Raw genomic sequence first — 26,130 nt, 5'->3', positions numbered from 1 at the left:
GGGTGAGTAAATGACCATATATTTTGCTAGAAAAAAGGTCCAGGTTGTAAAAAACGGTAGTTATCCTTTAAGATTTGAATTTAGCTATAAATGAGGAACACTGTGTTGACTTTCAGGATCTTTGGCTTGTGTAAAAATAATTAAGTGATGAAGTAACGATGTCCACCACATTTAAATATAACATATTTATTATAAGTATTAAATTAGTACAGTACTTGAGTAAATGTATTTAGTTACTTTCCATCACTGAACATCAGTGGGCCGAGCAGATGTCCCTGTGTAACACCGGTCTGATAGATGAAACGACTTTAGAGGAGAGCAACGTACATTAGCTCAGAGTGACAGGAGTAAATCCTCCTGTCAATTACAGAAGATCTTTGATGTGCTGTAAACTGTTGACTCCTGCCCCCTGCTGGTGAAACACAGCAGCACCGCAGCTCCCAGCTCTGACGGTACTGTGAACACCGTCAGTCTGATATAATAACATAATTATAAATCTAATATTTCTGAGATTCAATCATTTGAATTCTGCTGTTAAATATTTTAAACTCAGATTTTAATACTAACACTGGGGGGCAACAAAGTCACAACATTGAAGATACTGATTCATTACTTTAATCTTCAACTTTGTGATAAAAATGACTGAACTGACTCAATAAAGTATCTATCTGCTCAAAGTCCACGTCGTGTGAAGAGAAATCAGACAGAAACATCTGTGCTTTAGTTCTCAGATGACCTTTAGTTTATTATGATTAAACACATAAGAATCTGTTATTTAAACATATATATATATATATATATCTACTATATTTCCAGCTTTAGTTGTTACAACATTCATAATAACCTGAACGTCACATCTAAAAGCATCTGTAAAACAATTAGTGCAATTTACAATTAAAACTTTACAGTTGAAACCAAAAAAGACAGCTTGTCTGCAAAAATATACATTTCATCTATTCAATAAAACTTCAGGTAGAAACATAAAATATAGTTACAGCAAAAAAAGAGAAAAATCTAGATGACATCTGGAGGCACGTTAGCTCAGCACACCACTGCACTGGCAGGAAACACACACACACACACACACACACACACACACACACACACACACACACACACACACACACACACACTAAACATCAGAGCACTGAGGGTGTCGAAGCGTTTCGATGAGGCACTACAGACCAACACCAGCAGCACCTGGCCTGGTTCATTAACAACAGGTAAGTCAGACGCTACGAGGCACGACGGACGCAGAGAAGCAGAAGAAGAAGAAGAAATCACGTTAAAGCACATTTTTAACATTCAACAACAGATTCAAGAGAAAAAACACATTAAGGCCGTTTGAGATGAAGGAGGGAAAGTCTAAACCATGTTAGTCTCTGAGGCTCTAAACTTTATTTTAAATTCTCCTCGAGGTGAAAAAGTGTCAAAATAAAGTAAATGTGTTCTGATGATGCAGCAGACTGAAGCATGTTTCCATCTGATGGAGCGATACAGACAGAAAAATCACAGTTTCAGCTTCTGACTCCTGACCCTTCTGATGCAGAAGATCACAAACTGATCTGAGGAGACGATATTTACACCCTTTAACAGGTGAAGTCTTTTAAAAGATGTAAATATGGTCTCCTCAGATCAGTTTGTGATCTTGGGGCTTCTGCAGACTGTGATTACAGCAGACGAGCTCTAGTAGATAACGACTAAATTTTCAATTTTAAGTGAACTGTTCCTTTAACTTCTTCTCCATGGAGCTGCAGGATCTTTTGTGCTTTGTTTGCTCTGAAGGTTCTTTTAGCTCATGAACATCCAACTGTGTGAACTTTATATTCCTGCAAATCATCACACAGAGTTCAGTTTGATTCCAGTTCATTTCTGACAGAACAGTGAAACTTCCTGTTTAACCTGTTCTCCTCACCTGTCTGTCACTTTTATCATATCAGTGTCCACAAAGTCCTTAAAGATGTTATTTTAAATGTAATCATTTAGGACTTTGAAGGCAACATATCATCCACCAGTGACGCATGTTTGTTTTTTTAAAACAACTACAAGGAACTTTGTTGTTGTTGTTGTTGTTGTGAACAGGGGGCGCCAGAACCAACAACAAAAAAGTTCCTTGTAGTTGTTTATAGACTAATGGTGCATTTAAGGACAGTAGGATTTCACAGTTGCCTGCTGTACAGAAAACTTTCAAAAGCAAAATACATTTTTAAAAATTACTTTTTTAGCATTTGTTGCCTCTTGATCTGTCTGTCTTTCTCTCTCTCTCTCTCTCTCTCTCTCTCTATGCATATATATATATATATATATATATATATATATATATATATTCATACATAAATTGCACGCTGTTTCAACAAACAAAAAAAGATAAAGGTTTTGGGAATATTACCGACAAAATAACTGTAACTGTGTGGATCTATTTTACCAACATGTTACAATACTTGACACAAAGTCAGTGATAAGATGTTAAAGGATCTCGAACGCATCACCACAGAGGACATTTTTAACATCTCCCTGCAGCAAGATTCAAGTCTGCAAGATGATTTTCACAGAAACTATCTGAATCCAATAAAGAGAATAATTTGTGATATGATCGCCAGGAACGTGAAGTTTTCAGTTCATTTTGGTTCTTTAACAGCGACGGCGGACAAAGTTAGTGGAACAAAGAGATGAAACGCTGCTGTAACAACACTCACAACTACAGTACTTCATGCATGTATTAAAACACTGTGACAGTATGTGTACAGTTTAAATACTCACAGCTACAGTCTACTGTCAGCACACAGCAGACTGTAGAAACACTTCAGCCTGACTGATGAAGCCGTTGAACTCCACAGTCCATCCAAAATTACAATTAATGCCACTGATGTGTCAGCACTCAGTCTCAGATCTGCTCATTCAAAGCCACAAATCTTCAGCCTGTTCAACTCAGGAGTGAATCCAGCTGCAGTGAAATAACTCTGAACTCATCAGCCCTCCGATAAAAACACTACAGAGTTCAGATGAACTTCAGTTTGAGGCTTTGAATAAAAACAGGATCTTTGAATTTCAAGTCAAACATAGAACTAGAACATATTGTGACCTTCTAGCACCAAAAACATCAAAATAAATCAGTTCATGTGAATCTTAGATTAAAAAAAAGACTAAATATCACAACCAGAGTTCAGTGATTCAATACTGTTGTGGCTACATGAAGAGCTGAGACCTTCAGATCGCTAGTCTGCTGCAGGAACAGGTTCTGTACGTCCTGAATCTCTGGGAATGTGGACGAAGTTCATTAAATCCTCCTTTGTCTTTCTTCAGTATAAACTGGCAGCTGAGTTTCATCTTTGTAAAGTTTCCTTCAGGGTTCAATACGAGAGACGCAACTGAGACAGAGGGTTTGGACTCCATGACAGAAATATTTTACACCAAAGTCGATTAAATTAAATTAAATGTGATTAAATTGATCGGAATCATGATTTCTAACACTGGAGGCTCCAAAATGAACATGCAGGCAAGCTCGCTCGCATACCAAGTGTTTTAGCTTCTAACGACAGCAGTTGTTTGGGCATCTAGCTTGCTAAAAAAGTATCTAGCTAGCTTACCAAGCGAGTAATGTTTACAGTTAGTGTAGCTCGTGTCTGCTGCTACCTGTAATCACAGCATCACAATAATGTTGTCACATTTTGTTCCCACATTTGAGTACATTTATACCTTCAATTAATGTTTTTCCCTCTAAATGAATTAAGTTTTGTTTTAGGTGTATTTCAGCTTCCTGCTGTCTGTAATCACACCGATGCAAACGTAGCTGCAGATTGTATTTTAGCTTTTCGAATCATCCATTTATTTTACAAATTAAGTTTTGTTTTGGCATATGAGCAAGCTTGCTAGCTTTCCATCAAACTGGCTACCTAGCTTGAAAGCTAGTAATGGCACTGTAATGCAGCTAGTGACATTCTAGTTTTCCAGCTAGTGTCTGGTGCTCAATTTATGTTTGTTCCCCCTAAAATAATAAGAGTTGTGTTTTAAATTTGCACTGATAAAGCAGTAATGTCGCCAGTTTTATAGGTAGTTTAGTTTTGGCGTACAAGCAAGCTAGCTAGCTTTCCAGAAACTACCTAACTAGCTTGCAAGCTAGTACTAGCCCTTTAATGCAGCTAGTTATACTGTATGTTAGTTTCCTAGCTAGTGTACGGTCCTCTGTTGTGACCAGGGTCAAAACATGTATTTGGTTTTTGGGGGGAAAATGGGATTTATCAACAACAGCAGACAGAAAAAGCAGAGATTTGTCCGTTTTAAATTCTGGGTTTGCTTCTCTGACATTTGTGTCACCGTTGCCTCTCAGCTATATGTTTTCATACACTCAGCTATACAACGTAGTAAAGACTCAACAGGCTGACTGCTGTCAGACATCACAGCCGAGTATGTCAGCAACGCTAACGGCGTCTTCAACAACAGTCTTCATTTCAAGTTAATGTTTTGCAGGAAAAATTTGGACAAGTGGACATTTTTGATGAGTAGTTAACTGTATATCCTGCTTCAACACTTTACTGGTTATGTTAAAGTCAACTGTTCATTGTATGCTGATCATAACTTGTTAAGCTCAGGTTGCTAACTCAGCCACTTTTGTTTTGCCATATGCTATGCTAACATAAGAAGATGATCATTTGTACAAAAACAAACGTTGACAGCAGGATTCAAACATCCCGTTTACAGTTAATCTCCAGTCGACACTCGTCAGCTCAGCTCAGACTGATCAGACTTTTATTTTCTGAATCACTTCCCTGACTGGTGTGAAAACTTTCAGTTCCAGTGGGCACTGTGGTTTCAGGGTCAGAGATTTTCTCATTAGCTTCACTGTTATCTTAAACCAACATGACTGAAGGATTTCACAGAGTAAGAAAGCAGCTCAGTCCCAGCTGATCCTGGTTCAGATAACGTAACGAGGTCACAGTCTGTCTCTGAGGAGAGCTTCAGATTCACTCTGCAGCTGCACATTAATGTTCACAACTAAAGATATTAACAATAAATCCACTGACACTGAGTCTACTGCTACTTACTGTACAGATACAGTCACATCTGCACAGAAACAACTTCTGTTAAATACTTTAGATTTTTTTTTTGTTCGACTCTGAAGCTTATCTTTACTGAGAAACTGTCAAAATTCAATATTAACTCTTTATTAATCTACGCAGAAATCTGAAGTGAATCTATTCATTACTTGTTACTTTTGCTTTTTAAGTAAAAAAAAGTCACTTTCAGCTGCTGAACCTGGTTATTGTGAATTCTGTTTAGTCAGCAGGATGGAAATGTGATCCCAGCCGGGCCAAACTGAACCGTGTCCCACCGTGTGCAGGCGGTACCAGTTAAACCTCCTTCAGGCGATCAGCAGCCTGTCAGCGTCGCTACAAAGCTGCATGAGTGAAATCCCAGCTGGCTGCTTGTGCCAAAATGGCTTCCAGTTCAGCAGGAAGCAGGTAAAAGGCAGGAAACTGAGTCTCGGTGGTGTTGGTCAGTGTCCTCCGTCTCTGGTGGACGGGCTCTCTGAACGTCCGTCCTTCACTGCTGACGACTTCTTCTGCTTCTGCTTCGACTTCCTCAACATCCGAACCTGCAGAGAACAAATATGATACATTAATGTGTCGATAAACTACGATCCTCACGCATTACACGTCAAACTACCGATAAACTACAGGTCCACGCGCATTATACATCAAACTGCCAATTAACTACAGGTCCACATGCATCATACCTCAAACTGCCGATAAACTATATATATGTGTATTATATATATATACAGATATACACAGATCACCACAACATTAAAACCACTGACAGGTGACATGAATAACATTGATCATATCATCACAATGCAATGTTCTGCTGGGAAATCTTGGGTGCTGGCATTCATGTGAATGCCACTTGACACACACCCATCCAAACGCTGTTGTGGACCAAGTACACCCTCTCATCACAACAACACTACCCGATGGCAGTGGCCCCCCAGCAGGACAATGTGCCCTGACACACCGCAAACACTGCTCAGGAACAGCTCGAGGAACACAATAAAGGGCCCAAGGTGTTGACGGGCCTCTTAATTCCCCAGATCCCAATCTGATCGAGCGTCTGTAAGACGTGCTGGAGCAGGTCTGATCCATGGAGGCCCCACCCCCCAACATACAGGACCCAGAGGATCCACTATAAAACGCCCTGGTGCCAGACACCACAGGACACCTTTAGAGGTCTTAAGTCCATGTCCTGACAGGTCACAGCTGTTTCGGCAGGTGGTCATAATCTTATGCCTGTGTGTATGTATGTACATATATATGTATATGTATATATATATATATATATACACATACATACATACATACATACACGCGTGTGCACGCACGCACGCGCGCGCACACACACACACACACACAAACTGTATATATACTGCAAAATAAACTGCATGTGTACACAGAATACATCACAATGCACAGAATATGATAAACTAAGATGACCGGACAGAAAGGAAGGAAGGCAGGAAGGAGTCAAAACAAGCACACAAAGATAAAGAGTTGGAAACAAAAAGCAGAACTACGGAGGCCCTGTAGGGACAAACAGAGCGTACCTTTGGTCCAGCAGCAGAGATGATGATGTGTCCCGGCGGTTGGATCCACGGCTCTCCGTCCACCTGGACAGGTATGGGTTTACTCACCGTCAGCCTGATGTAGTTCCCTTGAGCAATACGGATCCCCGACCGCATACCACTCTGCACCTGGCCCTGTACACACACACACACACACACACACACACACACACACACACAGTTACATAGATCTTGACTTACAGAACTCTGTGTGTGTGTGTGTGTGTGTGTGTATATGTTATGAATGGTCTCACCATGTGGACGACCCCGGTGACCCCGACCACCTCCAGCAGCCCGTCATCGATGCTCGGTTTCCCATAGCGGCCGTCTACCTCTGACCCCCAGAGGTCGGCACCAGAACCCCAGCTGGGTATGTTGAGGAAGATCAGCCCCTCGATGTTCGGTAACGGGACATTCTGAGCGTCGACCTGAAGCTGCAGCTCTTTGTGGAGACTCCTGGTGTAGCTGATCTTCTGCAGGCCGACCTTCACGTACACGCCTTTGTTATGGAACCTGTGAGTCGGACAGGGAGCTGAGTTACATCTGAATCCTCAGAAACACGTCAGAGTCTGAACAAGGCGAAGTTTTACCTGCTGGTGAATTTATCCGGCTCGTCCTCTCTGGCCTGGTGGAAGTCCAGGCTGAGCTCTGCGTCGATGCCGAGACCGAAGTAGTTGTTCATCTGCACAATCTGAGACACACATGAAGCCGTTACAGCACATCGTCCTTAAGACTCGTCTCTAAGAGCCACAAAATGTTCCTGACTGTCCTGGAGGACCTGGACCAGACCTTGGGAGGCTCCAGGAAGCCGTTGTCCTTGCCGTCTTCAGAGATGTCCTGAGCGTCCAGCAGGATGGTCCACCGGTCCATCAGAACCTCGTCGGCCTCGTCCACAGAGACCAGGATGTGGTGCGGGTCCTCGCCGCTGTAACCCGCTCCCCAGCGCAGGATACGAGCCAAGTCGTTACCTGACGAGACGGGACACACTTCAGTACCAGAACATAAAGTCCTTCCTCAACATGTAAACAGGAAGTCATAGTTAGCATCACAAGCTAGCAGAACTTTACAGGCTGAAAGATAAACTTTAAGTTTTATTTCTGTCTGTTTACGAAGAATTCTGTGTCTCGGAGTTAAAATATCCAACCATGCTAAGCTAACTGCTATCAGCACAATGTTTGCTAATTTGAGATAATTTGTTTTTTGAGAAATTTTATTTAAAATCTTCCAGATTGAATCATTAATTAACAGCAGTCAAGTTTCAGGTCACATATGTCGGATATTAAAATGCTAATGTTTTGTCAGTTAGCTACAAAACAGCAACACCTGCAGTTAGCGGCTGTCGATACTTAGTGAGAGCTAGTTTGTGAGCGGTTTTCATTTAGTGATATTAAAACTAAACTCAGCTAACTGACTTTAGCATGAAGCTAAGTTAAGTCGGTCCGTGTTGGTCTGACCTGTTCCCAGCGGTACGATGCCGATCGGCGGCTCTCGACAGACCAGTTTGTGCCGGACGGCCTCCAGTACTCCCAGAACCCAGCCCACCGTCCCATCGCCGCCACAGACCAGCACCCGGAACCGGGGAACCTCCCGGAATGTGTGGAGGCTGGACCACAGAAGAAGAAGAAGAAGAAGAACAGAAACATCAGGAACATTTTAATCATATGACGACGATCATACAGTCAGAAGCCATCGTGCTTCGCGCCATTGGGTGCACTGGAGTAATCTGATTACTAATTATCTGCATGATTTTTACAGTAACCAGGTTACAACAGATAAACATGATCTCCTGTGTGACCTGATTTCTTTGTTTTTGTGTGTGTGTGCATGTAAATGAACGGCTGTTTTAATACAAGCTGTTCAACTACTGTGATCAGCCTCTCAGCCTGAGTCGAGGTGTGTTCGCTGCTCTCACCCAGCCAGCGGTCCTCCGTTGGAGATGTCAAAGACCTGATGAGGGTTCAGAAGTTTCCTGAAGCTGTACAGAAGCTCTCTGCCTTTCAGACCGCCGCTCTTTGGGTTGACGAACACCAGAAGAGGACAGACGTCTGCAGCCAGCTTGTTGAGCTGAGAGACGACAACTACAGTCACTGAACAGAAACTACATGTGGTCTCTTTACTTTATCTCGTACATGACCTGATCTGCAGTCTGTCAGCAGACTGTGGTCATCACCAGGTGAGTTACCTGGATCTCTGGGATGACGAGTGAAGTGAGCGTCTTGCTGTTGACCGTCGTGTCTTTAGCCAACATGTAGATCCTCTCTGCTTCAGAGAAACACGAGATCTGCAACGCCACCGCACCTGAAGAGTACCGAGTAGTGAGTAAATGTACTCAAGTACCGAGTAGTGAGTAAATGTACTCAAGTACTGTGTTTAAGTACACATTTCAGGTTCTTGTACTTTCAGTATTTTCTTCTCGTGTCACTTTCATCTTCTGCTCCACGACATCAGAGGGATATACTGTACTTTTTACTCTATTACATTTATCTGACAGCTGTAGTTACTTTACAAATGAAGATTTTTACAAATAAAACACATGAAGAGTTCAGAAAACATGAAGATTGTGTTTGTAATAAGCAGCAGCCACCAACTGCTGTAACTGAAGGATAAGAAAGGAAAGCAGTAAAGATCTTTCTGCTGCTCAAACTCTGTGTCTTGAATTATTAGATCATTGTTTCAGGTCAAACACCAGGCGCTGCTTCCTTCTTTTGAGATACGTGACGTAGCTTTCCTTAAAGACGTCGGTGTGATCAGCTTCAGGTGTGGGAGAAGCACATAGTTCGCCTTTATGATCTGAATGCGCATGTTTCATTGAACATTGGACAGTTTTAGAGCCGTAAAGATCTGAGGAGAAGTCTGAACTTCAGATAGAAGATAAGACTGAACCGTATAAACCCTGCAGTCACAACAACATCTCATTGTAGAGAAAGAAAAAACACACATCAGCAACACCTGCCTCACCTTGACTGGTGTAGATGTGGCTGACGGTGACCAGGTGACCTGCAGAGAGAGGGAGGTGAGTTAGTCCTGCTGTGAGACGACTGCAATAAGGAGACAGGAAGTGAAGCTCAGACGTTCAGTAAATCTACAGACAAACGAACCAAAGAGTTTTAGTTTCCTCCTCATTTATTAATTGAGGAAGAAAATGTGTTTTGTTTTGTAAAATCTGGGTCTTCATCACTGAAGCAGCGCTGAGGTGCAGAGAGTCTGAGGTGACGTCAGCTGTGACTCACTCTTGATGGTCAGATGTTCCTCGACCAGCTGGACGTACTCCTCTCTGGTCAGCAGGGGGGGCAGTCCTCCAATCAGCAGGCGGACCTGCACCGCCCGGTTCCTGTTCTCCACGATGTAGAACCGAGTCTGGTTCATCTGACGCAGAGACACCTGGAGAACCAACGTCTCAAAGATTAGAACAGATTCCTCTTTTGTCATTTCAGTAACAGAGTTTGAAGGTTGGACTCTAGTACTGATGCTGGTACTGAACCATCAGGGATAATAATGTTCCACCTCCACAGCAGAAAGCTTTGTCAAAGTCAACACCTCGTTATATTTAACAGCGTAAACCTGAAGTATAACAACGTAAAAACCAGCGACAAAAAGTTAAACTTCAGATAAACAACTTCATGAAGGTTTAAAAATATACCCAGTAAAAATACCGAAGTTGGGTCTGTTTACGTTGTCAAGAAATCTTTTGATAAAATTAAACTTGTGTTTTCAGATGGTTGAGAAGTTGAGAGGAACTGTTCAGTGTTCACGTGGTGGAATAAAGACGGTTTCAGCATCTTTGTATAAGTCAGACGAGTCGTCGTCCTGTGTCCTGCTGATCTCCTCCTACCTTCCTGATCTCCTGCAGCTTCTCCAGAATCTTCTCCTGAGGACTCAGCGTCTGTCTCTGGACTGCAGGACACACATGGAGAGGACGGATCAGATCAAATAAAAGATAAAATATATAGAAAATAAAAGGGAGAAAAGACAAAGAGACATCCTGATCCTGAGTTCAAACTTAGCTTCATGCTAACATCAGTGTTCACAGCTCATGAACTGGTTCTGACGTAGGGATCAGCTGTTATCAACTGAATATTTACAGCCACTAACTGCAGCTGTAACTGTTGCGTAGCTAACTGACAAAGCTAATGTTAGCATGCTAATATCTGCTGTGTTTACAATAAAAGAGATGATACAGAGAACAGTCGACATGTCTGACCTGAAAATTGATAAATGATGTTTAATAATGTTTCAGTCTGAAAGAGTTTTCATTACATTTCCCCAAAACAAGAACAAAACAAGCATTTTATGTGACTAAATGAATGAATAGCATCAGTTAGCCGTAGCATCATCAGATATTTCTTATCTTGTGACTGCAGTTGTCACTACAAATTCTCCGTCATCACCTGCAGCTGTGGCAGCTTTGGTCCCTTTTCTCTACACATCCTGACGGTGTTAGAAGCTGAGAGATTAAAGTGTTTTAAAGGATGTGTCTGGTGTTTCTGTGTGTGCTCTATACCTGACGTCACTGCTCACCTTGCTTGCTGCTCATGCAGACCTCCAGCAGGCTGAAACTGGACACATCTTCCTCCTGAAACAACACACAGACGTCGTCAGGAGCTCCGACACAAACTCAAGACTCTGGTCTGTGACAACTTTCAACAGTTTGACTTGAAAATTAAAAATAAAATCTTGAAGATCTGAAATGAGGTCAGTTATTTTCACTGTTGATCATCCGTCAATTGTTTTCATTCTTCTTTCTAAAAGATCACATTAAAAGCTGAAAGAAATATTTTCACATGTTGGAAAATATTTATTCTCTTTCTTGCTGTGAGTTCCATGTTCAGGCTGTTAGCTTAGCTTAGCATACAGACTGGAAGCAGGTAGGAACAGCTAGCCTATCTTTGTCCAAATGTAACAAAATCCACCTCAGCAATAAGACAGGTGTAGCTTCACCTGGTTTTTGTACCTAAAGACTTCTTCTTGTTGACACTTTGGTTTCTTTACTGATTAAACTGAATGTCAGTCTGAGCTGATCCACCTGTGGAGGACAACTGTACCTGTCTGTCGAGCTGACTGAGGACCTCAGTGAGGACAGAAGCTGCCGTGCTGCTCTGAGAGACGGACACGGAGACGAAAGCTGCACCCGACCTGAAACACAGCAGGTGAGGACATTAACCTGGAGTGTTTACAGGTAGAGGGACGGCTGGTCACTGAGAGCTTTGACCTCCTGTCTCACCTGGGCCAGCCTGCGTACACCTTGATGACTTCAGTGTCTCGTGGTTTGGCCCTCAGCAGCCAGGCGTCCCCTCCGTCCTTCAGGGAGCTCCTGTTGTCCGGACCGCCGTTACGGTTGAGGATGTCATCGCTATGGAGACGCTGCAGGCCGCCAATCTCGTGCAACTCGAAGTTGTGAGGTTCATCGGGGAGGTAGAAGGTCCTCAGTGCCGCCTCCTGCAGGACAACACAGGTACTGCAGGGTTAGCCACGAGTTTATGAGTTATTAATGTTAAGAAATGAGACAAACAGGCATAAAAAAACAATGTGGGAAAATAAACAAGGGTAAATAATACATACATTTATAATGAATACATTAATAAATAAAACTGAGATGAGGTGATTAATACAAAACAGACATTAATATTGAAATCACATTTTATACATTCATTAGTAAATATGTTGATTTTTAATATTATATTTGCTGCATTTAATCAGTCACGTTACCTCATTTATACTGTAGGTAGTAGTAGTAGGTGTAGTAGTAGTAGTAGTAGTAGGTGTAGTAGTAGCAGTAGTAGTAGGTGTAGTAGTAGTAGTAGTACAAACAGCAGTAGTAGTTTTAGAGAAGGGGGTGGAGCTCTTACCACCACTTCCTCGTTCCTCGTGGCTCGAAGGATGGAGACCAATCGAAAGAAGCCGCGCTTGACGGCATCATCGCCATCAAACACCTTAAGAAACTGTTTCCCTTTGGGACACACACACACAGACAGACAGACAGACAGACAGACAGACAGACAGACACACACACACACACACACACACACACACACACTTCCTTCAGTCTGAAATCTTTTCATGTGTTTGTTTCATCATCAGGTTGATCTGATCTCTGAGGGTTCGTTGGCTCTCTGATGATATAATCCTAAATAAAGTTCTGTGAGTGTGAACAAGTCGTGAGTTTTTCTCCTTAAATCTGTGAAAAAACAAACAGAGTTTGGTGGAGCTGACCTGACTCTGGAGCAGCCGGCTGACCATCTTTAGACACAGCAGCAGACGGATCGACGTCATCTGAGTTATCTGATCAACATGGAGGAAACAGTCAGTGTGACAAGTGGAAATATTAAAAGGAAGGATTGAGGAAATAAACACACTGAGTTTATGTTCCTAATTAGTTTTAAAACTGTTAAAAAACTCAAACACATGTATGTATTGTACGACCACTTTAAAGCTGAGGTGTCGTGTGTGACAGTTTCCAGCCTGTTTATGTCGTCTGTGTTGCATCTATTCTCATTATAACTGTTTTATTCTAACTTGAAAAAGACGTTTTAATGGCAGTGAGACTTTGTCCTGTTTGTGTAAATTACATTTCTTATTCTTTTCTGTCTTTTTCCATCAGTATTCAAAGGATTTTAATATTTGGATTGTTTAACCGAGTGTTTGAAGTCCAGTTAAAACCTTAAAATAATGTTTTTGAATCTCTTAAACACTTAAAGTTCACAGTTTTCTGCATTAATTGTTAAATTCATGTGCACACAGATTATTTCTGATTGTTCAACAGTTGATTTCACTTTTTTATCGTGAGTCGCTCTTTTGCTTCCATATAACGTCGCCTTTCAGACGAGTGGAAAGAAAACATCCAAATAAAAACATTTAGGTTTTTATTTTAGTTCAGATTTGTGTTCCGGACATTTTTGCAAATTAGTGCACATTTAATTAGATAGCCTCATTTGCATATTTAAACATAAATCATCAGAAAATGTCTAATGAAATATCATCTCCCCACAGAAGACCAATAAAACTTTTTACACCAGCTTCTGTTTAATTAACTTGTGTGAGACGGTTTGTCTTCCATCGACTTTACATGTGACCCGACTGTTGTTTTATTTCTGTGCAGACTTCAGATATTAAACGTGGTGTAAGTTTGTTTGTTGCTTCACAAACACAGTTTTCATAACTTACATCAGGAAATTGTGAAAAAAACTCAATTTTTGCTTTTGAGTGAAGCTGTCGGGAAACGAGCCGAGTGTTCACATGCAGTCTGAACAGAGGATGTGGTTTCTGTGTGTGTGTGTGTGTGTGTGTGTGTACCCAGCTCCTGGCTGCAGCTCTCTGTGATGCGGTAGCAGTGCATCTTGCTGAAGTTTCTGGAGTCGAGGCGGACGTAGGCCGGATGCAGCAGCATGCAGCGCAGACGTCCCAGAGTGCACTCTGGTGGCACGCTGAGGTAACACGCCATGTGGCTCTGCAGAGACGATGGACGACACACAGAGGACAGAGCTGATCAGTGATCAATGAGTCAGAGGCTGGTCAGGGTGGCTAAGTACTTTTTACTTGACTAAATGTATTTGATGACCTTAGTTACTAGTTACTTTACAGATTACATCGCTGCATCAGAGCCAAAGTATCATATTTTGATTGTGATGATTAGCTGACTCACAGTATACAGTTTATACATACATGTTAATATATGGATCAGTTACTTTTACTTTTACTTTTGATACAGAAGTACATTTAACATCAGATACTTTAAGACTTTTACTAGAGTATGACTGTAGAGTACTTTTTACAACACTGTCAGTTCAACATCAACACATCTGGAGATACGTGGTTTTGACTGGACAGGAAGGTAATCTGCAAAGTAACTAGTAACTAAAGCTGTCAGACAAATGTAGTGGAGTAAAAAGTACAATATTTACCTCTGACTTTTACTCGAGTACTCTTCATATGGGTGACTTTCATTTTAGCAAAGTAATATTTTAACACCATATCTTTACTTTTACTCGAGTATGACTTGAGTACCATCTACTTCTCACCGTGATGCCGCACCACTCACACCTCGTCCCCGCCAGGACGTCAGAGGAACCGCAGGACCGCCGACACACCTCGCACCTCGCCCCTGACGCCAGGTTACCCTCCCTCCAGTGGTGGTGAAACGTATCCTGCAGCCACAGAAAGTAGATCCTGAGTGACACTGACTGGTCACATTCTCTGATACGAATCACATTACATTTATTTTCTTCACACCTCCATCTCAAGACACCTGATCAGTTCACAAACTGAATATTTAGGTCCAGTTTATTTATTTATTTATTTACGGACGAACACTGTGGAAGTATTGGCTGTGTCCCAATTCAGGGGCTGCATCCTTCGAAGGACGCAGCCTTTGTGGCCTCCGAAGGCGAGTCCTTCGGAAGTACCTTCGAAGGCCGTGTCAACCATTGTTAAATTGGACGGTCTAGCCTTCGGAGTATTTCCTGGTTGCGTCACCAGATGTTCCCGCCCCTTACCCTTACGTCACGATTTCTGCTGCCCAGGCCCGCGAAAGTGACGATCTACACCACTTGATGTCGCCATTTTCTTTATTTCTTTCTTCTTTTTCGGGCGCGCAAAGGATCTTGGGATATGGGAGGCTGCGAAGGATAGTAGCGGTGCGTCCTCCAAAAAGAGGGAAAAGAAGGCTGCATTTGTGGCATTTGGAGGAGCTTTCGAATTGGGACGGCCTTCGCGCGGCGTTGTGACGTAATTGGCCTTCAAATGCGTCTTTGGAAGGATGCAGCCCCTGAATTGGGACACAGCCCCAGTCTGCTGCTGGTTTCCTGTGGGTCATTTTGATTTGAACTGGTCCCAGTCGGACCAGCACAGTCAGCTCGTTGTAATCAACAACTGTGACCGATGGATCGGCTCGGATCAATACGCAAACACTTCAGCTCACTCTCTCAGGAGATGTTTGATTAAAGAGTGTGTGACAGCTGCAGGTGTCAGCTGATCAGTCACACTGAACAAGTAACCATGGCGACAGCAGCAGAGGTCAAAGGTCACAGCTGTGGGGAGCGAAGGTAAACAGTGTGAGGGGAGAGGCACAGGTGCAGCCAGGTGCTGTCGAGCAAACAGGAAGTTACAACAGTCTGTCAGCAGGTGGCGCTGCAGCAGTGACATCAGCTGATGGAGGAGATTTAAAGGAGCAGTTCACCCAAAATAAATCAAAATGAAGCGACGCTCACCTGCTCCAGAGTGACGTCCAGGTGAGTCCTGCGGCAGTCGGCACAGCTGAACGCAGCACAGTCAGCGTGGACGTGCAGCTCACACACTGAGACACACACACACACACACACACACACACACACACACAGGTCAAAGGTCACAACAGGAAGTTTACAGTCTCCTTTATTTACTGGCTTTTACATTTTAGATATTCCAACATTTAACTACAGATAAAACCTGACTGAATGTTTTCTCTATAGATCATATAAATCATTATTGATTGATTGTTTATTGATTGATTTCTCTACTTGCACAAAAACTTACAGCTGCAACTGTATTTCTGGTCCAATCTATTTGGTTTTTTAATGTATTTTTTCACTTTCTCATTTTTTGAAACCCTATTTTTATTTTATCTCCAATGATATTCATTGATTTTAATGACTTGATGTCATTGTAAGGTGAGTTACCTGTGTGTTTAAAGTGCGGTACATAAACACAGCTCCCTCGTTTGTATTGTTGTTACCGGCTTGTGTAGATTTGTTTATTTTGTGTTTTCGCTCTGAACACGTGTTCAAACTTGCAAACTTTATGCAAACTGTGAGAAAAAATAAATGCAAATTGATGTTTATTTACACCAACCTGCTGCAGTTGTTTATATATATATTTATAATCCTCAGAGAGCAGCAGTGAAACCACAGACAGTCATCAGAGAAGTGGCTGCAAGATCTTCGTGGTTTATCTTTGTTTTTAAATAAAGTTCATTTTACCACAAAACAAAACAACATGTTCTCTCTCAGCGTCGAACGACACAGAGTTTTATTTGTTCAGATTCTGGAAGAAGAAACGCGACTTTGTTCTTTGTGCTGTTTAACTTTAATGAAAACAACTTTATAAGTAAAACATTTTTATATGAATTTTTTCTCTCACTGCCTCTAAACAACAACGATGACTAAGAAACTTCAAGTTCTCAGACAAAAAGGAAAATAAAGTCCAGTTAACAGTGTTCATGTTTCACATCAGCTGCTGGTTGAACTGGTTTATTAACTGGTGATGAAACTGGTCTGACCTTCGCAGCGCAGCGCCATGTTTCCCTCTGTTTGCTTCCTGCAGACGCAGCAGAAACGTTTCTTGTGACCCGCCGGGCCGAAGCAGTGAGCCACCGGAACCTGCAGGGGGCAGCGATGTTAACACGAATGAAGCAAAACGTTAAAAACAGGACAAAACATGTTGAAAGATATAAAGTATGAATAAAAATATATATAATATAATATATATAATATAAAATATTTTTACACTGTTGTACTTTTACTGAGAGGATCTGAGCACTTTGTTCCGGCGCTGACGGGCCGGATCTTCTTATTTTTCATATTTTGAATAAAAACGTCTAAAAGTCAATTAATGCATAAAAACACTTGATGCTTCTGTTCTCCAGACGACACTCAGAGCAGCAGATGGTCACAGATATTATTCTTTTTAAATAACTTGATGGTTCATCTGAACTATCACAGAGGATTACTGTGGTTTGATGTGAATGCTGTGAGTAAAGCCTGAATGTGACAGCGACATGAACCATTAGTGAAACAACATGACATGTTATGTAACAGCAGGACACGTTAACATCGAGCGGCGGGTGACGGTGGACCCAGAGAGCCTGCAGCTGGTTCTCTCCAAAACATCAGAACATAAAGACGATGTGAAGGATTCAAACTCATGAACGCATCGACAACATAACGAGTCTGAGACTTGATTAGCCACTTATTCTAAAATATCAATTGTGTAAAGAAAAGAGTTACTGATCATAAAATGTACAAATGAAAACCTTATTTAGTTTCTGCAAGTTGGACACAGAGGACAGTGTTCAGACAGAAATCAGCTGATTCAGTAACTTCTCATCGAAAAATCTAATTATGATTAAAGAAAAGTGAATAACATGAAACCTTTTAGCTTGTGATCGTCCTGGAATAAAACATAGTGTGACTGTTTCACTGCCGCGAGAGATTTAGTGTCTGATAAACCTTCAACATCATCAACCTGAGGCTCACACTGGACTTCCTGTCTTAGATTTCATCGTCTCACCTGAAGCTTTGACTCTTTCCAGCTCTGTAACGAGCAGCTGATGATCTCTGATAAAACAGGAAAAACAACTCTGACTACGATGGGCGTGTACCTGCATTATTCCCAGGTGGTTAGCCCTCGTGCTAACCTTCCAGTAACACCAAATACACTGATGTAATTAGCAATTTTTGTCGAGTTACACATTAATCTTTAATTTCTCAATCCTATAAAGTCATGTATTTAGATTGTACTACTGTTAATATCAACATTAACTGTACTCTGATCTGTTTGTCTCGCGTCCCTGATGAACAGGTGAGGAGGAAACAGCTCCACTCTGTCAGCAGCTGTCTGTGTTGATTGCTGGTGTATTGATCGGTGCAGCACTCAGTCAGGCTCAGTGATCGGTGCTGTTCTGATCAATAAACATCCTGCCGGTGTGTTGAGTTTCAACGATGCTGTCTGTTACTCACCCGGACTGAAGATGGAGTCATGCAGGAGCAAACCGAGCGCAGCGTCTTCAGACATTTCTCGTGACACATGAAGTTACACACTGAGGAGGAAGACAGAGAGGGAGAGACCAGTGAGCAAGACATCAACACTGACAGGTTCAATTCCCCCACACACCAACAAACACTGCTGACCTCCAGCTGGCCCGGTTCTGTTGGTTTACAGATGTGCACACAAATTCAAAAAGCAGAAGGATTCCACCTGAATGGTGCTTATCAGATGTCAACATCCACCTCAGTTTTACCCACAAAGCTTCTGCAATCCGCATGTTAGTCTGAATTACATCATCGTCACCTTCAGCTGAACATTACGACACATCACACTGACTGAAACCTACAACAGCAACTCACTGTAAGACGACCAGAAGCTCAAATAAACCACATACCTGCTAAATATCAAAGAAAAATATCTACAACTTACAGTCTACAAAATGAACTTTCTCTATTACATTTTTATTAACAACTCACAGCAGAGGACTAAAATCAGAGGATTTTGATGTATAGATGGAGAAAAAAGATTAAGACTAACGATGACAGCTGTACTGTTGTCAGCAACAGGAGGTAAGATGTCTTATAGATGCTAACGTTTCCAAACTAGCTAAATTTAGCCGATTCATCATGAACAAATTACACCCTGAAACAATTCAACACATATTCTTGGATTTGAATCAAAGAGGTAAATTAGTTTTTCTGAAGTTAGCTTAGAGCTGTTGTTAGTTGTTGCTGTAGGCTAGTATGTTCATATCCAGCTAATGTGTTCTTGTTGAGTTGTAGATTGATGTTAGTTGTGCCCTTTAATGCAGCTGGTGAGGAAGAGTCTTCAACATGATAAGTTGAGTAAATGATAAATATATATTCTGAACAAACTTCCAGTTGCTCTGGTATTTTTAAAATATGAGGACACGTCCTGAAACTCTGGATTTAAGGAACGTCTCTATCTACAAAAGGTGTTTAATGGACACAATAACAGACAACATCCATACTGCTGAGTGAAAAATAAATTAACGACGTATCTAAAGTGATCCTCTGTTGTTGAATGTAATCACATCTGCATACAAGACATATAACTGAGAGCTGATGTGTCATTAAAAGATCTGAAGCTGAGACAGAGACGCTCACAGTTCAGTCATTTAAAGGAGGAACTGTTTTATCTCTTGTCATCGCTGTTTTTTGTTTTTTTAAAGAATATCTTTATTCTCAACCGGACAAAAAGAGGAAACTGTGCAGAGTTCAGATAAACGCTGGGCTCGAGGTAAACGTGCTGGGATATCATGTAACTGAGTTAAAGAACCACTTTGGACTACAATGTGTTAAAACTTGTTGCTTTTGAGGCGTCAAATTAAAGGTGTGGCTGCGTCTCCTGTTGAACTGACGCTCAGTTTGTGGTGTGTTTCTGTCTCTTCTGTTACACTGTGGTGAACCTCACATGTTCACTCCGGACAGTTTCACACACTGAGCTCATCAACAGCTCTACACAACACCATCGTCTACACAACACAACACCATCGTCTACACAACACCATCGTCTATACAACACAACACCATCGTCTGCACAACACCATCATCTACACAACACAACACCATCGTCTACACAACACAACACCATCGTCTATACAACACATCACCATCGTCTACACAACACAACACAACACAACACAACACCATCGTCTACACAACACCATCACCTACACAACACAACACCATCGTCTACACAACACAACACCATCATCTACACAACACAACACCATCGTCTACGCAACACATCAGCTGGTTTTTCCTGTCCAACAAACTGTGAATATGTCTCACAAAGGATGCTGATTAACACCAGTGACTCAGCAGAGACTGAGCTGCCTGCATGAACACTTACAGTCAGAACTTCATTTACAAAACGACCGTTTAACAGACGCTGACGTCAGTTTGTTAAGTGTGAATGTTTCCTGGTTTCTTTGCTCTGTGACAGTAAGCTGAAGACAAACAGGACATGTGAGGACGAAACACTGATCGACATTTTTCACCATTTGACATTTTATAGTCCAAACAGCTAATCAATGAATGGAGGAAACAATCGACAGATTAATCGTCAATGGAAACAAATGTTAGCTGCATAGTTTAAACTGTCATTTTGAAATGTGACCCTGTGATGATGCAAAATATCTGTTAGACCAAACTGGTTGAAGCTTCTCCAGTTTGATGATTTTAGTGATTTTGTCTGTTTTTACATCAGTTTAAATTGAATATTTGACTGTTTTGGACTCTTGATGAAAACAAGACATCTGTAAACGTCACCTTTGACTCTTGGAAATTGGGACGGACAATTTTACATCTTTGTAAACATTTCTGGAGCTTCACAGTGAAACACAGTTGCAAAACAAGCTAAAAGAAGCTATTTACACCCTCATGCAGCCACTTCTGACGGGGCGCATGCTAACTCTGTTATCTCAGCAGCTCCAGTGAAGACTTCATCTTAATAAAGGTGTAAATATGGTCTCCTCAGATCAGGTTGTGATCTCTTCTCTCCTGCAGACTGTGATCACAGCAGACGAGCTGTATGGAGACATCTGATGTTTTAAATCAAGTCTCCAGCTACTTCAGTTGTTTAGCAGAATGCTCATAACAGACTCTCCTCACATGTCAGAACTTGCCTTAGAAACATCATGTTTTTAAGTTTTCTTCAGTATCACAGTAATCCAGTGATAGTTGTCTGTACATCCACAGGTTCACTGCAAACAGGAAGTGCTGACAGTTAATTCAGCAATGTTTAAATGCAGTTTATTTGGTATTTTTCTTGTTTCTTTGGTTGTTTTTCCTTTTTAAATCAAGTCTCCGGCTACTTCAGTTGTTTAGCAGAATGCTGCAACTCTGTTTTACTGTGAAGCTCCAGAAATGTTTTGTGGACTACGAGACTTCACCTGACTTTCAGCATGGAGGAGATGATGACTGGAGTTTAGTTTTGGATGAACTGCTCCTTTAAAGTAATTTATGAGGCAAAAAAGGGAAATAAGATTTGCTGCTTGTCTGTTTTTATGTGACTTTAAGTTTAATATCTTGCTGTTGTGGACTGTTGGTGTAAAATCCGTAAAGCTCAGAACTTCCTCTGAGAGGTCCGATCACTGATGTTCTGACTGCTCCTGGTTCAGACTCATTGTCAGTGATGTCACATGTTGATCTCAGGAAACAATATTATTAATACGGATTGAAATGTTGGACTCAATCTAATAAAGTGTAATGATCGTGTGTGTGTTCAGCTTCTGTAAACATAAATGAGTTGATTAAAAAAGAGATTTAGTGTTTTATGATGAAGCACTTTGATGACATCACAGGTTCGTGTCGGCTTAAAGAAGAAAACGTTACGTAATCTGCTCGTTTGTTGTTCAGCTGCAGCTTTTAATGCATCTGCAGCTGTCAGTGATGAAGAGGAGGAGGATGATGATGATGATGATGATGATGATGATGATGATGATGATGATGACGGTCACGTCTCTGCTCACACAAACAAACACACCGCCTGTTGCCATGCCAACCAGAGGAAGTAAATCACGACTTGACTGCAGCTCCGATTGCGCAACAGACACTTTACACACCAGTGTGTTACTGGGCAGAGTGGAGTGAGTGTGAGTGTGTGTGTGTGTGTGTGTGTGTGTGTGTGGTCTTGGATCTGCTCTTCAGTTTGCCTGTTGAATTCATGATTAAGTCATCGCTAAGTGAGAAGGACGTGAAAGGAAAGGGGAAAGGAAAAGAAAAGAAAGGAAAGTAAACAAGAGGAAAGTAAAGGAAGGTAGGGAGACAAAAAAAGAATGAATGGAAAAGGCAGATGAGGAAAAGAAGGGTATGAAGAGGAAATAAAATGGGATGCAAAGAGAAGGAAAGGAAAGGAAAGGAAAGGAAAGGAAAGAGGAGGAATAGTAGCCTCAGAAAGGGAAGCAAAGGAGACAAAAGGGAAAAGGAAATGAAATGAGTGAAAAGGAAGAATGGAAAGAAAGAAGAAGAGAAAAAAGGAAATGAGGGTAAAAGGTAGAAGGAAAGGAAAGACAGAAAATTGATGGAAAGGAAGGGAAATGTAAAGGGTATGACAAAGGAAACAAGGGAAGGGAACGACAAGGTAAGAGTAGGAAAGGAAGGTAGGGTACAAAAAGAATGAAAAGTAAGATTAGGAAGGGAAGAACTAGAAAAAGGGGAAGGAAAGAGGACACAGAAGGAAGAAGGAAATGAAAACGGAGGGAACATACAGGAAAGGAAGGAAAGAAGGAAGGAGACAAAATGAAGAGAGGATGAAATAAAGAAATGAAACAGAAGATAAAGAGCTAAAACAAAGACAGGAGGTGATGTGTTGGTGGTCGGTCCTGTCTGTTGGCTGCAGGTCTCAGACTGATTCTGGTCCACTGCACCAGAACAAACAGAAGTTTACAGAGTCCTCCACAGTCCAAAGACCTGCTCCAGGTGAAGATCCCCTCTGTACATCATGAAGGAGGGAGGAGACACCGAACACACCTGGCTCAGGGGAACCAGCAGCTCACAAGCACTTAACTCCAGCAGGAGCTCCAGTTTTTACAATAAATGATTGATGATCGATAATAAATAATACACGTGCTGCTCTGTGTCTTACCTTCACACAGGAAGCCCACCAGCCCCCAGATGAAGTCGCTGCAGCTGTGGCAGAAGGTGGGTTTGGTCAGGGTCACTTTCCTGAGGCAGTGGCCCGGTGCGGAGCCCTGGTACTTGGGCCGGAGACCAGGGGACTGCTGCGCCCTCTTCTTCACCGTCAGGGGGCTCGATGTCCGGCCGTCCGCAGCGTCGGGGTCCGCCGGTCTGGCCCGGCCGGAGTCGGCCATGTCCTCCAACCCGACCACACACACACACACACACACACTCACCGACAGAACACGGTACGACTGGGTTCACTTCTGATGCAGAAAAGCCCGGATCTCTAGTAAAGATTCCCACTGAAGAGACATCCCACCGGGCCGGACTCAGCGGCTCAGCCCGGCGAACAGGCGCCGTGCTCGGCGTGAGTGCTGGAGCTTCCCCCGCTTCAGAAGCTAATCACCAGGTCCAGAAATACCGAGTCGGCTGCCAGGTCACGAGTTTGTGATCCAAATGAGATTAGTTTTCTGGTAAATGTGACGTCGTTAACCCCCGGTGGAGAGTCATCCCACCGGCCGGACCCAGCGGTGCCACCCAGCGGTGCTGCCCGGCAGAGAGCGCGCTGGGCCGGCGTGCCTGCTGAAGCTTCCCGCCTCACAAGCTAAAAATCAAACTCCTGAAATATTGATGCATCCGCCTTCCTCTAACACAGAGTCGGTGTCCCGGCGAGGCAGCTCGGTATTCAAGCCTCTCGACGTCGTCCTCCTCACGGTGGAGAGATCGTCCACCACGCCGAGATCAGAGCTCCTCCGCCGGAGACAGCGGTGCCACCCAGCGGCGCCGAGCGGAGGACAGGGCGCTGCGCTCGGCGTGTTTCCGGAGCTCCCCGCTCGGGAAGCTCGATGAATAAAAGATGAAATATCGACCCGGTGAAAGCTGGATGCTGAGTGTGTCCACGGCAGTCTGAAGTCAAACCGATCAGTGATGATATTTTCAGTCAAAAGCTTCAGTAAGGATGCGGCTCGTCTGTCCGCACCGAGCAGCTCCACACCCGGCAGAAACACTCCGCAGACCGGGGGGGTGGGGGGACGTTTATCTCCGCGGGGCTGCTGGAGCTCAACGTTATTCAACAAGTGTGAAGTGAGCCGGAGGGGAAGCTCTCATTTTGGGTTTCTTCTTCCTCCTCAGAGGCTGATTCTTCTTCCGCGTCAGAGTCTCCAACACTGATTTACTCCTCCTCCTCCTTCTCCTCCTCCCTCCCCTTCATCCCCTCTCCTCGTCTCCTTCCTCCCTCCCTTCCTTCCTTCCCTCCTCCCCTCCTCCCTCCTCATCACTGAGCTGACTCTTATTAAATGAATGAATGATTCATGTTCTTCTGTCTCATCAGCTTCCTCCTTTTGTTTCCTTCCTTCCTCTTTTTGTTTACTCACCTCCTTCCTCAGTGTTTGTTGTTGTGATGAACTTTATTTAAACGTTACATGATTAAAGGAGCATTATGTAGTCTTGTAGAAGAAATTCAAACTCTGAATTTTTAATATTTACAATATTAATGAGCTAATAATACAAAGTGTTTCCATCAGTGAATAAACCAGCTGTTCTCAGAGGAAAATAAGGTCCCACAACACTGTTTGAAGCTAGAATGGTGGCAGGGCCCGCCACATATAAACACAGTAAAGCTCCTTTAAGGTCAGTTTGTTTCAGTCTGTGAAGATCTTTCTCTTCTCACGAACATTTCTACATTTAAACTACAGACTGCTCCTTTAAAGCTAATTGGTTTACGACCTCATTAGTTCACCAACAAATAAGCTAAGTTTAGTAGTTACAGTTTAGCCTAAACCTAGCTGGCTAACAGGCCTAGCTTAAGGCTACGGTCTTAAGTTTAGTCTGCTAAGCTAAGTTGCTCACTAGCTAAACGGCACTTGCTAATAGATTATTAGGCTAGCTACCAGGTTTGCTTTGCTAAGGTTTACTTAATAATTAATCCGCAAGCTAAAGTTTGATAGCTAAAGATAACAAGCTAATAGGCTAAGTTACCAGGCAATGTTTACTTGCTATTAGTTTACTAACTAGCGTATTGGCTAACACGTTTAGCTAATGAGTCTCAAAAGTAGGCGAAGAGGTCGAGCAGGAGAATTATTAAAATGTTGAGATTAAAATATTCTTTGTTTCAGTCACGAAGACCTTTAACTGCTCATTAACATTTCTTCACCAAAACTACACAATGCTCCTTTAATTTATTGTTATTTAATTTAAAACCAAAAACAAAACGTAATTTTCTTACATCTAATGTTATGATGTCACACGTGAACCTGAGTTTAACATGTGCATCTTAATAGTCACCTGATTAAAGACGTGTTTTTAGCTTCACAAGACGTCAAACATGAAAAGTTAATTAACGTGTGATTTGATTTACTCACATTTAAAACAGTTTAAAAGTTGTTGCTTTGAGTAATTTAATACATTAAATGTTTCTTTGTGCGTGTTTTGTTCACAAGAACGAGGGAAGAAAACACAAACTGTAAAAAACACTCCAAAGTAATAAATAAACAGCATTTTGACATTTAATTTGTGTTTTTAGAAAAACAAATATTATAAGATATAAAATATTTTTAAGAAATTTATGTTTTGAATGTTTTTTAAGACCATTTCAGCCTCTTAATGTCTCTGTTGTCATCATTATATTGTTAAATATATATTTTACTTATACCATCTTCCATCACAGAAAACATACAACATAGAAAATAGACTTATAACTATAAAAAATTCAACAATATCTGAGGTACATTTACAGTTTTAACTTGTGTTGATTCTGGCGCCCCCTGTGGACAAAAGATGACAATCGTTTCAATGCCGTAGCACCAAACAACAGAGCAGCTTCATCCTCAGCTCACTCAACACTGCAACATAAACAGTTTTAATTTTGTTATGGATCCAACCTGCATCAGTCAATATCAGATATCAGCTCCTCGAAGTACGTTTAATAAAAGTTTCCAATAAAACTGAATCTTAGATAATGTTTAAATGGGGTCGAGATTGTTTTTTCACCAATGAATTTTGTATGTTTTTTCCTCAAACCCACACAATGTGCTCTTTTTTTGGTCCACACACAAATATTATAATTGTCAGTTTGAGTCCAGTTAAGGGTAATAAGTAACTTTACCCTCCTTGTGGTATACACAGATCAATAAA

The 26,130-nt window shown here is 42.0% G+C and overlaps 1 protein-coding gene across 1 annotated transcript; it reads right to left on the bottom strand.

Annotated features, from left to right (window-relative positions):
• Nucleotides 1–731: 731 nt before the first annotated feature.
• On the bottom strand, nucleotides 732–24,175 carry dgkq (diacylglycerol kinase theta). The gene is made up of 22 exons (XM_084353929.1): nucleotides 22,964–24,175; nucleotides 18,325–18,404; nucleotides 16,866–16,965; nucleotides 15,820–15,905; nucleotides 14,632–14,757; nucleotides 13,907–14,060; nucleotides 12,827–12,895; nucleotides 12,463–12,563; nucleotides 11,838–12,052; nucleotides 11,659–11,749; nucleotides 11,135–11,189; nucleotides 10,449–10,510; nucleotides 9,847–9,997; nucleotides 9,575–9,613; nucleotides 8,799–8,914; nucleotides 8,529–8,680; nucleotides 8,071–8,219; nucleotides 7,406–7,584; nucleotides 7,207–7,307; nucleotides 6,871–7,129; nucleotides 6,599–6,751; nucleotides 732–5,593 (listed from the first exon to the last, which is right to left on the bottom strand). The coding sequence occupies exons 1-22, from the start codon at nucleotides 23,187–23,189 to the stop codon at nucleotides 5,495–5,497; spliced, it is 2,763 nt and encodes a 920-aa protein (XP_084210055.1). The 5' UTR covers nucleotides 23,190–24,175; the 3' UTR covers nucleotides 732–5,494.
• Nucleotides 24,176–26,130: the final 1,955 nt, after the last annotated feature.

Source organism: Pagrus pagrus, assembly GCF_965226575.1.
Source record: "Pagrus pagrus genome assembly, chromosome: 5".
In the NCBI taxonomy this organism is placed as follows: Eukaryota; Metazoa; Chordata; class Actinopteri; order Spariformes; family Sparidae; genus Pagrus; species Pagrus pagrus.
Note: the sequence above shows the minus strand (reverse complement) of the source record. Positions and strands in the feature narration are given on the sequence as shown.